The sequence below is a fragment of the Poecilia reticulata genome, chromosome 10 (genome assembly GCF_904066995.2).
Source record: "Poecilia reticulata chromosome 10, P_reticulata-male-v2, whole genome shotgun sequence".
Taxonomy (NCBI): Eukaryota; Metazoa; Chordata; class Actinopteri; order Cyprinodontiformes; family Poeciliidae; genus Poecilia; species Poecilia reticulata.
This window is the reverse complement of record NC_088839.1, coordinates 13,066,343-13,078,380: the sequence shown is the minus strand read 5'-3', so window position 1 is coordinate 13,078,380 and position 12,038 is coordinate 13,066,343. Positions and strand designations below refer to the sequence as shown.

At 38.1% G+C, this 12,038-nt stretch overlaps 1 protein-coding gene and 1 pseudogene across 2 annotated transcripts; both read left to right on the top strand.

The window, feature by feature from the left end:
• The first annotated feature begins 15 nt into the window (after window positions 1–15).
• Window positions 16–5,775, top strand: LOC103471097 (tumor necrosis factor ligand superfamily member 13B-like; annotated as a pseudogene). The gene is made up of 6 exons (XR_014089573.1): window positions 16–489; window positions 615–702; window positions 1,885–1,941; window positions 2,027–2,139; window positions 2,230–2,374; window positions 4,629–5,775. The product of XR_014089573.1 is annotated as a tumor necrosis factor ligand superfamily member 13B-like (transcript).
• Window positions 5,776–5,859: 84 nt separating this feature from the next.
• Window positions 5,860–11,989, top strand: LOC103471098 (transforming growth factor beta activator LRRC33-like). Its single transcript, XM_008419903.3, has 2 exons — window positions 5,860–6,179; window positions 6,283–11,989. Exons 1-2 carry the CDS (start codon window positions 6,090–6,092, stop codon window positions 8,149–8,151), a joined length of 1,959 nt encoding a protein of 652 aa, XP_008418125.1. The 5' UTR covers window positions 5,860–6,089; the 3' UTR covers window positions 8,152–11,989.
• Window positions 11,990–12,038: the final 49 nt, after the last annotated feature.

The window sequence follows — 12,038 nt, the reverse complement described above, 5'->3', positions numbered from 1 at the left end:
TTCATATCAGCCCGAACTGGCACGAGCGCTGACAAGGATAAATGACGCTGTGCGAGCGGGGTCTTTGTTTTTATTAAAATGTGGCTTTTTACGTTGTCTGCGAGTTTCACAACAAGCCATGGAGTTGGCTTTAGTTTCAGCAGTTTAAAAAAAAAAAATGAGCTCCATCTCCGAGAGGCAACAAGAGGACAGTTCCTCATTTAGAAACTCATTTTGAAACTGCAGGTTTCCGGCGTGCACTGATGTGCGACCTCACCCATTTGAGTAGCTGGGGGGGGGAACATCCCGTCAGCAGGTCTCACTATGCTCTATAATGCTTTATTCTCGCTAACGGCGATCATGTTTTGTCTTGGCCTTTTCCTCGCGCACAGGGTCAGTGTTTTAGATAAAGATTTTCAGAAACTCCGAGGGGACGTAAGTCAGCAATTAAATCAGCAACGTTTTGAGGGAGTCCATGGGAAACCGGCCAAGACGTCTAAAACAAGGGAGGTATGTCAATGATTACGCATTATGGCGTCATCTTGGACACTGTACTACTGAGATTTATACTATTAGCGAGTGTTCAGATAGTGCTGCAATAATAAATTTCCTCTCAATGCTTTGTTTTCTCCCAGGGCATGAAGCAAAGTGTTTTCCAAAGAGCTCAGAGTTCTCTGGAGAGCTTTTCTAGGAGAGTAAAAAGAGAACAGAGCAGCTGCGGAGGTGGGTTTGGAGCCGAGAACGAAAAAAAAAAAATCAAATGTGCTTATTAGCTATGCTCTGCACTGTAAAACCCAAGTAGTCAGGCGAAAACTCCTCTTGCTTCAAAGCAGTTTATTAACCAACATGCACATACACTTTTGATATGATTACAATGACACGCATTGTTTGATTTCAAAAGTACTTACGAGTGAATCAAGCTAGAACCCAACTTCTCTGAGTAATTTGAGGTAGCTATACATAATATAGCCTGCTGTTAAGGTGTCTGTCAACTTGCCAAGTTCACAAAACTTTAGATATTTTCTAACGTAGAAATTAATCATGTCTACATTAAGTGAAGCCAACTAAAATTGTTAGTTTGTATTTTTTTGAGGTGAGGTTCTTTGACGTTATTAGCTTTGGTTAAATATTATGAGTAGTGTTTAGCTAACAGCTAGTCAGATGGCGGCTGCTTTAGCTTAACTGTTTAAAATAACTGAATGAGAAACGTGTCAGTGCAGTACAACACTATGGTAGCAAATATTAACGTTTACAATCAGCAAACTTATGTTTGTTGCTGTTTTTTAAGCCAAGCACTGTCTGTTTTCCAATATGGAGTAACTTTGGGTTACCTTACTTCAAAATGTATGGTTAAAGGCTTTTTCTTTTTGCCTTATATTTAATTTTAAATAATTGTAAATTTTTTAAGAACACAAAAAAATCTTTTAACAGACTTGGTAATCATGTATGTTGTCTATTGTATCATACTTACTGAATCTCATCAGTTGTTTTTTTTTCAGATATAAAACAAATTAAGTAATATTTTTATAGTTGCTAATTATTAAAATATATGAATTATTATAAGCACAATCAACTTTTGTTCCATAACTTGAAAGCAAGATACTGTCTCCAAAGTTTTATAATACACTTAAAATGAATTAGTCAAGACAACGCATTTAAGTCATGAAATGTAAACATGTGCAAAAGTTAGTTTTTTCAAAACTAAGTTTTTTTTGTTTTTTTTTTTATCATTTTGATGGAACATCTATAGACTTTTTGTGAAAAGCCAAGTTATGGTAACTTATCTCATTCATGAGTTGAGATGTGTTGCTGGGTTTTACAGTGTAATCTGGTAGTGGGATCAGAAATGATATCTTCACAGTTAATACAATTAAAAGCATGATTTTTATCTGCCTCTCTTGCCAGCTCCGTTATCATTCCTACAGTTGAGAGCTAACACTAACAAACAGCCAGAGAGAAGAGGTAAAACGAAACTCAAGTGCTTGGCCTCGGCTCTTCTCCTTTCTGCCATTATTTTTGAATAAATGTGTTTTGCCTTTCCCCCCAGGAAATATAACTGTGATCCCCTGGACTGTTTCTGCGCAGCGAGGAAATACAATTTCACAGAGGGAAAATAGGATCGTTGTCCAAGAAGATGGTTATTACTTGGTGTTTGGACAAGTATTGTGTCATTCCAAATGAAGCGTAACTAAGTTGATATCGCATATGATTTATTCCAAGTATTCAGCTAATGTTCTATTTAACTCACAGGTTTTGTTTCAAAGTCAAAGCACGGTTATGGGTCATGTCATTCAAAGCTGGAGCTCCACTGAGGCAGAGACGAGGCCCACAGAGCTCTTGCGCTGCCTGCAGGATGGAACAGAGGAAGCGTATGACAATACGTGCTACACCGCAGGTCAGTAACAAACAGCTGCTGCTTTTTGTTACATGTGAGCAGACAAATTCAAGGGTTCACTAAGAATTGCTATATTTTATAGTAGGCCAATATTTGCAGGCCACAGTGCTTTACAAAGATCAATATATATATATATATAGAGAGAGAGAGAAAGATAGATAATACGCATGAAAGACACAAATCTTTTCGGAATTCAAAGAATTGAGGAAAACAAATGGGTTTTAGGCAAAAGTTTATGTGGTCAACAGTCCGAGCTGCTCCAACGAGGGCCGTCCTGCCGCCGAAAAGAACAGGTCCAACTTTCCAGAATGTCAGAATAACATATCACAAGTCTAACTTCTTCCAAAGCCAATTTTTATATCAATATTTTATGTGCAGGACTTTTACGACGTGAAACTGACTTATTGTTGTTCTGATCGTGAGTTATTTTGGATAGCCCACATGAAAAGTTAATGTGGTTGTTGAAAGTACTTTTTAAAAAAAATAAACACCCCATAACTTGTAATTGTAAGGAATGTGCACCTGCAAGAGTTATTCTGAATACCACAAGCAGCATTTTAGTTAGAAAAAGGAACAAGTTGGGAGGTCGCTTTAGTCTTATTCCAGGTGAAATTAAATGAATAGTAAAAAATTTTTTAGATATCTGAAAAGTGTTATGTCAAATACCCACAATGCTAATTAAAGGAATTATCCAATTATGGTTATGTGGAGCTGTGATCACCCACATGAGTTAGGACAAAAGTCATTTGTTGACTAATTTGTCCTGAGGAGAAGAATAATGGTTGAAATATGTAAAATGTTGTGGGATAATTAAAAACTCCTGCTGGATATCTAAGAGGTTCCTTTTGACCTGGAAAAAAGATTCCTGAATACTGGACTGAAATAACTATAAATTCTTAGCATTTGTAGACATAATAATGTTTGTATTTCCAAATACAATTTTAGATTTAGAAACTTTGTTTTACTTTAAGTTTTACTATTTGGAATTTGATTTTAGGTACCGTTGATTTTAATTCTAACCAGCAGGACGTCTAAGCAAGAAGGATAAGATAAGACTGTGCTATGATTACAGAAAATGACCTGTCACTGTCGGTGTAGCTATCAAACCGGAGAATAAAAAAGCTTTTACCTAAAAAATTGGTTCCTATTCTTTAAAACCTGAACCTCAGCTCGTCTTTCAGCACCAACCCACATATTTAAGTAGTTACACATAAGAGTGAGGAACCATAACAATTACTCTTTTGGGCAGATGTTTTCGCTAAATGATTTAATGCGTGTCGAAATACATATACACTCTTCTTTGAACTGTGTTGTACTCAGTTTGTGTCAGGCCAACCGCAACATGATATACGTGGATAAAATAGCAGGAATCACAGCCATTTATGAAGTTAAAGGTAAAACTTTAAAAGTATTCAGAAATAGTTCTAGAGCCATTTTTCACGCCGCCCTTGAGCGTGAGGTCAAGTTGTGAAATTTCAATATACTCTCAAAATAAACCATGTAATAAATATGTATGTTAAGCAAAAATATAAAGTAGATCGTTATCATTTTTAATCATTTTTAAGTATGATTATCCGGTTTTAGGTACGTGTCTAACCAAACGATACAAATTTCTTTATTGATGAGAAAGCAGCCTCAATAAGCCCCTAAATTATTAAACACACAGTATTATGTAAAGTTGATGTTTTTTAGCTTTACATAATGTTAGAATGTTATTTCCTCATCAAAAATATACTTGGAATGTTGCCTTGATTCTTTTATGCATGTTTGAGAAATCCTCTAGTCTCCCGTGGCAACCACTGAGCTGTGCAAAACGCCTGGGTGGCCCAAGCTCTGTCTCGGAGCTCCTTCAGACTAGCCAGCAGCAATTAGCAAACACCTGGTGGAACTGAGCTCGTACTTCTCAGATAATGGCAGGTGAAAAGTTGTTAAAGGGCTGATAGGGGAGCACTGTTGTGATGACTTCCTGAAGGCGGAGTTTCAGAGAGAGCAGGAGTTTTTAGAGACAGAGCATTTTCATAACTGAATGTAATAGAGTTACTTAAAATGCTACTGTGCCCAGAAAATACACAATACCACCCCTTTGAAGTTGTTGAAAGCCTATCCAGACTAGTTCAAGAATAATGATAAGTTGTTCATCAAGTTATATTTTGTCCGTTAAAAAAAAATACTGAAAAAATGGGAAAACGTATAAAGAATAAAAAACCATTTCAGTTTGAACTTGTAGACAACCTCACATGTTTCTTTGTTCCAGGCACCGTGCACTTGCTTCAGGGTGAGGAACTGGAAATGCTGATCCCTTGTCGACCGTCGACTCTGATCTCTCTGGAGGCTGACTCGACCTTTTTTGGTGTCGTACAGCTAAACTGAAACAAGTCCACATAAATAAATGGCGTTACTGCAGGAAGTGGGGAAACTGCCACAGAGCTGTGTGAAAGGATGCAGATAAACAACTATCAGCAACTGGAAAACAGCTGGAAATGATATGCATACAAAGCTGGACATTTAATTTGAGCACATTTATAATGTTGGGAAAATAAAACTGACATTAAGAAGGATTTTTTTTTAACCAAATCAAATGAACATTTCAATTATTTGTATATTCACTGTAGATTATTTGTATATAACGTCGCACAAGCTTGGAGCGTATGCAGAAAGAAGGATTTTTGACCATTTTCAATCACCCAATCCTGAGTCTTCTCTCAGCTCACCCCACTAGTTACCCACAGATCAACTCAGAGGAAAGGGGGATTGTTGATTTGTGTCCAATCAACAATTTCTGTGTTGATGTTGACATAAATTTGAGATAGCTTTGCTAGGACGTGGTATTTCAAGAAACACATTAGGCTATGACAGATCCTTCACACTTAACAGTAGGAATGTTTTAGAGAGTTTTTGTTTCACCTCTCTCACCTTTGTGCTCGCTGTGTGTTGCGGCACAATAAATGTGGCTTAAAGAAATGAACCTTTGTGAAGTTATAATTATACCCCACAGAAACACAAACCTCCTGGATAAGTAAAAAATAAAATGTTCAGCATAAAAAAAAAACTAATTTGAATTCTTTATCCTTAAAAATGTATATTTTAAAACTTTTTCCCCCTGTGTGGTTGTCTGCTGCTGCTCTTTTTTTTGCCCCACTAGGATCTTTCATCACTCTATTTTATAAAGTGTCTCTTTATGCCTCGCCGGTCCCTCCTGCTCCACCAACGCGTTGTCTGTTTATTTGTTCCTCTCCTCTATTTTAGGACTGATTTCCGCTTTCCTCAGACTTTGGCAGGAACAAACAGATGTTTAAATTTATATCACTTTGTAAAGGCTTTGCTTGGTTGAAATGAAGCTGCACAAGGCAATGTAAATGCTGCAATGTCTTTAATCAATTAAAAATTGAGGCAATAATTCAGCCTATGCAAGTGTCGTAATTGTTAACCTTTTTACAGCTCTTTTTGTTTTCCCTAACTTGCAAGAAACTAAAACCAAAAGTATGAGCCTATGTGTTGGAAATCCATATATATATTTTAAATTAAAGGAGATCTGTTTGCTTCATAAAAAGAGACAGATAATCGGTAGCCTCTGTCTAAAAATAGAAACCACGCTGTCTGTATCTATTGTCCACAGCTGTTTACTCTGTTGCTTTTTTTGTGAAGCATGGGATATAAGAGGTGGTGTGTGTGAGCTCTGAACACAGCAGCGGTACAATACAGCAGAGCAGACACAATGGTTAGACATACGTTCTCTATTCTCATACTTCTTTGGTCAATTACCCATGGCTTTTACGGACCTGGAGGGACTCATCATGCTTCAAAGGTAGGTTCAACAGCAAATTCTTAAAAAAAAGTCCATTTAGGCCTGAGTTTTCTTGGGACGTCTAGTTTATTTTAACCATGATTAACGTTCATTTCATTTCAAGAGTCAGTCCTGGAACAATCAGAACCTTTCCTCTGTCCCCTTGGATCTGGATGGAAGGCTCCGAAGGCTTGACCTGTCAAATAACTTCATCACACAGTTACATGCCTTTGCTCTGCCGTGCTTGGAGGAGCTTGACCTGAGCGGCAACCAGATGGACCTTATCTCCGAGGCGGCTTTTGGAAACCTGGCTCGGCTTGAACATTTGAATTTGTCCAGGAATCGACTGAGCGTCAGCCTTGGCAGCAACAGCAAAGCCCTCAGATCCCTCGGCGGACTCAAGAGCTTGGATATATCAATGAATGGCTTGAGCAATGGCGCTGCTGAGCTATTGCTGAGAAACAAGTCTTCCCTTGATCAACTTAAGATGACTGGTAATGTTTTAATAAAACTGTCACCCAGCCTGTTTGGAGAGAGCAGAAGTATAAGGAGTCTTATTATTGAGGATAATCTGATATCAGAAATAGCACCGCAGACGTTTGAACCACTAAGCCGATTAGAATCTCTCAACTTGGCGAGAAACAATCTTGCATTTATCTGTGATTTTACGTTGCACCAGGTGAAATATCTGAATCTCAGCAGAAATTCAGTGGAGTTCTTTGTTACTCCAGAGGATGCTGTGTTGTACAATATTGAAGTTCTTGACCTCAGTCACAACAAGCTGTTATACTTCCCAGTTCTACCAAAAATGAACCGACTAAAGTATCTACATTTACAGAACAATTTGCTTGGTGCTCTGGATTCGGAGGCTGCGATGGTAACTGAAGTAAACTCTCTTTATCAGGACGTTGTAAATGAGACGACAATTCAAAAGAATTATTTTCATGCAAACTGGAGGCTGATGCCGTTGGTTTACATTGACCTGAGCTTTAACCGCTTTGCCTCTTTTCCTCTTGAGACGTTGAGCTTGCTTAACTCTTTAGAAACGCTCAATTTTAGCCACAACTGTTTGCAAAACATAAACTGGGATGTTAGAAATTATAGTGATCCGAGGCAAGTTCGTCAGATAATTTTCCATTCCTTAAAGCACCTCGACTTACATGGCAACATCCTGACCCGTCTGCCCCTGCTCTTCCTCAAGGCGCTCGCACAAATCGAAACACTGAATCTACAAGACAATTCATTGCAGCCTTGCGGCATGTTGAGTGGGTCTTTGTCAAAAAATCGTATAGATTTTGATCATTTCTGCACTGCGTTTGGGCAGCTGAAGACTCTTAAACACCTCAATCTTGGAGAAAATAACATAAAAATACTTCCGCCAAACGCCTTTCAGGGGACCTCACTCGTTTCCTTAAATCTTGCCAAAAACCTCCACATGCTAATACATGAGATGGCGCTGGAAGGTGTGCAAACGACTTTGCAGTCCCTGATAATCAGTGGGCTAAACATAAATAGCTCAGGTCTGTCTTTACCCTGCATGCCTGCACTGACTGAGATCAACATATCAAACAACAAACTTAATGCAACACCTAGCAGCTTAGGTTGCTCTCCTCTTAAAGTGATCAATGTGAGAAACAATGACTTTATGACCCTAAACTATTCTTTGGTTGAGGTTGTGTCCACAAATCTGACTACAGTGTATATTAGCGGCAGCCATTTCAACTGCTGTGACAGCAGATGGTTGACAGTCTTGATTGACATGAGGGTTAAGCTGCCTGACATTAGCCAGGCCGATTGCTTTACACAAGCGAGGAACTTGACGATGTCAGAATACCTAAAAAGTCCTTTGTTTTACTGTTCCTTTGAAAGAGATGGGCAGGGAGTTCATTTTGGAAGAATGGTCGTAACATTGTTATTTGTGACTGTATTATCAATAGTGCTCATTTTTTTTAGCAGGAAGCTTTGTTGCACTCAAGGATCTTCTGTGGTGTGATATTTACAAAGTCTGCACTGTGTAAAGCTCCAGCTAAATGTTTAAATGCTGCTCTTTTTACCACGTGGAATGATGATGGAACATAAAATTGCAATCATGTTCAAAAAACAAGACCTGGGTGGTTTGAGATAATTTGTCCTTGATGTTCTTGAATCCATAGTGTCAACAACAAAAAAAAGTCTATGTTTGTACAGAAAGTATAGTCTGTATAGCTTTAACCAATAACTGATCAATTTTTAAATACTTTTTGATTGTTGCTTTTATCCTGATTGGCCATGGGCAAAACACTCAAATGTTGTTTATAAAAAAAAAAATCCCTGAAATTGTTTGTTGTTGCTTATAAGTAGGTATGATTTTTAGTTTTAATCAAAGTTTAAAATGACAGTAATGTCTTTGATGAGTGCATGTTTAACCTCTGGCCAGAACTTTACGTTTAAAGTCGGCAATCAACACTCAAAGGCAAACTGGACAACAGATCAGCTTTCCTGATAACTCCTGGGAGTTTCACTTTGCTTGACTCCGAAAAGTGTCTGCGAAAACAATTGTCTTCTTTTGAACTAAAGGAAGCAAAATTTCCTGTATAAATTGGCACATGTGAAGCTTTCTGCACATCTTTACAAAACATGTCACTTCACATCACCAACTCAGTGCAAAAGTTGTGCTTTGAATCGACACCAAGGCTCCCAATATGTGTTGACTACAGAGGGACAGATCCGCTGCCCGAACTTTGTGAAACATTTGTTAGCATATCAAACTGCAGCTTGAGCTGAAATACTTTGGATATGAAGCCTTTCACAAGATTCCCAGAATAAAGAATGGAGAAATCCAAGCAAGAATCATCAAAAGGAAAATTACAGTAACACTTTCAGCATGAACCCTTGCGAAAATGATATACGGTTCCCTTCAAACATCAAACATCAATCTGAGTTTTGTAACTGACGTAGATTTAACCCTGGAAGATGTCATTCTGCATCAGTCTTGCTGCACTTAATAAATATGCTGTACTTAATAATTACCACAATATGTTGGCAGTCTTTATTTAAGAGTCTGAATCTTCTGGTTTAATACCTACAGATAAATCATACGAAGTTGGATGTGGATCAGTTTCCCTTTCTGTGAATTTCAGCTTCTATTTAGTTGTTTTTGTTTTTTTTAGTCCAGCAGATGTTCTTCCTGTAAACCATAAAATACGGTAGCGTAAAAAAAAAAAGAACAGTTGTGTTAAAACGCAAAGCTTTTGTGCACTAAAAGAAATGCAACATAATAAATTACTTTAAAAAGTTGTTTCCACCTATTATATGACATGTCCTGTACAGTTAAGCCAAAACAAGAATAAAGGAATTCTGCTAACTTGGAAAATGTAAAGACCTGCTTGCATAACTTTGCACACGCTGAAGCACCATTTAATGGATTTATAGCATTCATTCATCTTGTGTTCACACATATTATTTTTAAAGAATTGAATTAGCATAAATAAAATTCAGCTGTGCTAGTGGCATTCCCTGACTTTTTCTTGGCTGAGTCTTTAAAGCTTTGAAAGAGGTTGCAAAGAATCAGAAGAATCATAGTTTAAAGGCATCAACCAGGAAAGAAGAACCTCCTCAAAAGAAAACCTGTTCTGAAACCTGATGGGCACAGTTTCATGTTCTTGGATTATGTGAAACATTATTTATTTATTTTTTTATGTCAAGAAAGATGAACATTGTCAAATATCCATCAGATTAAGCTCAACAACATGAAGAGGAACTTTATTGTCCATCATCACATTGATTTTAAATATACATCCAAGTGAACAGAAGAATGGTTCCTTCTGTGAAAAAAATTAAGCTTTAGAACGAAGTAGAGTCCAGTACTAAACTGACCATAAATAAATCTTTGTGGTAATCTGGACAGACCTCGCTGGAACTGGAAAACGTTATTAGTTTCCAGAGAAGGCAAATTTTGCTAAGTCAAGATCTGGCATGCTGGCCTGGCAGAGCCCTTTGAAAGAAAATTTCATACTAGAAGTAAACCAAAAGGTGCTTAAACAAAGTAATTATGTCAGTAATCTTAAGCAACTTATTTTCTTTGGGTCTTTCTCCAAAGAAAAGGCTTTTTCTTTTCACTTTAATAGTGCAGGATTTGTGTCAGATTAACAGAGCTTTAATCAATAATTTAAGATAAATTATTTATTGTGGTCTTATTTTTTTTTTCCATCATTCAAAACCTGCCATTTTAACAGGGGTGTGTCGACTTATGTGAATCACTTGGGTGTTACCGGAATTTGTCATTGTCACTTGAACCGTATCATATTTACTCAACTAAGAGCCCATTATTCAACTTTAATTATATACTACAGAAGCATAAACAATGGAGTTTAGCAGTGTTGCAGAACATTTTGTCTTCACCTCTCCCCCTGCTAACACTGTCCTTCCAAATGGTGTAAATCAGCAATATAACGCTTTCTTTTTTTGTGTCCTTTGAATTTTATCCACCTCTAGTGCTGAGTCACTGACTCCAGCAGGAGCATCAGAATAGCCAGAGTGCTTATCACTCAGGTCTTGAGCCACATAACAGCCCCACCCCACAAGTTTTCTAGATCAAGTAGCAGCTTGACAAGTTTGAGCAAAGAGGACTCCGAGAACACAATACGGAGTGGATGTTAGGTGTGAAACCAAAGGAATGCAAGTGGTAAATTACATTCATTCTTCTTGGTGGTTGTAGTAGCATGGCATTTAGAAATGCTGCAGCTTTTTTAGTAGCACATGAGAGCAAGCAAGTGAAACCTAGAATCCCAACTAAACTGCTTATTGCTGAAAAAATGTCAACACAAATCTGCAACTTATTTATCCAGTAAACACTTTATTAATGAAATCCTTCACATTTTATTAATTTTTTTATTTTTTGTATTTGTACGCTTCTGAGAGAATCCAAGCAGGTGAGTGGAGAAAGTCTATACACAAAATGCCAGACATAAATGCAACACTGACCTAAGCCCTTTTCACGCATTGGCTCCATCTTATCAGCGCGAAAAATATGGCCTTGTGAAGCCATATGTTTTTTGTGTTAGTGGTGGATCAACTTCCAACTCCCCATTTCGCTGGAGTCGTTTCACACATGACAGAGATTCAGTAAGAAGGTGTCTCGGGCTGGGTTGAAAGCCTCGTGCGGAGAAAGCTTCAGATATAGGCGTGGAGGGGCTGGGATGATATGCTTCATAAGGCTGAACACTCACTAGAGAGAGGAAGGGCTCCCTCGGAGGGCTGAGGCAAGGGATAAGTCCTCCATTTATCACCACCTTTATCCAGGGCACCGCAGAGAGCAACCTGACAGGCTGCATTACATCTTGGTATGGCAACTGCAGAGCAACTGACAGGAACACTGCATCCTGGTGGGGTGAGAGTGGCTCGGGAGGTCACCGCTTTAGCCAATCTCGGCAGATAACATTTTTAAGGAGGGATAGAAGAAGAAAAGTCCTAACACAGAGGCAGATCCAGTTCACCTCTCCTATTGTCTTTTCCAGGATGAATTACAAATAACCAGAATATAAAACAACAGCGTTCCTCTGGACCATATGGTTGCTCAAGGCCCAGTAACATTCAGAAAAGAAAACTGTACTTTAATTTTAAAATCCATCCATCCATCCATCCATCTATTTTCTTACACCCTTGTCCCTCAGTGGGGTCGGGAGGGTTGCTGGTGCCTGTCTCCAACTAGCGTACCGGGCGAGAGGAGGGGTTCACCCTGGACAGGTTAATTTTAAAATAGATTTTATAAATAAAACTGTATCTAATTATCTGAGTTAACAGGTCATTTGAACAAATGATGATAATCGCAGACTTCAATGGGTTCCCCTGTTTCTATATTAAACATATGTCATGTTTTAAATGACGGCATGTGAAACATGC

Coding starts and splice junctions, on each gene's coding strand:
- LOC103471098 (XM_008419903.3), top strand. CDS start 6,090: ATGGTTAGACATACGTTCTCTATTCTCATACTTCTTTGGTCAATTACC. Junction 6,180..6,282: donor GGACTCATCATGCTTCAAAG/GTAGGTTCAACA, acceptor TTTCATTTCAAG/AGTCAGTCCTGGAACAATCA.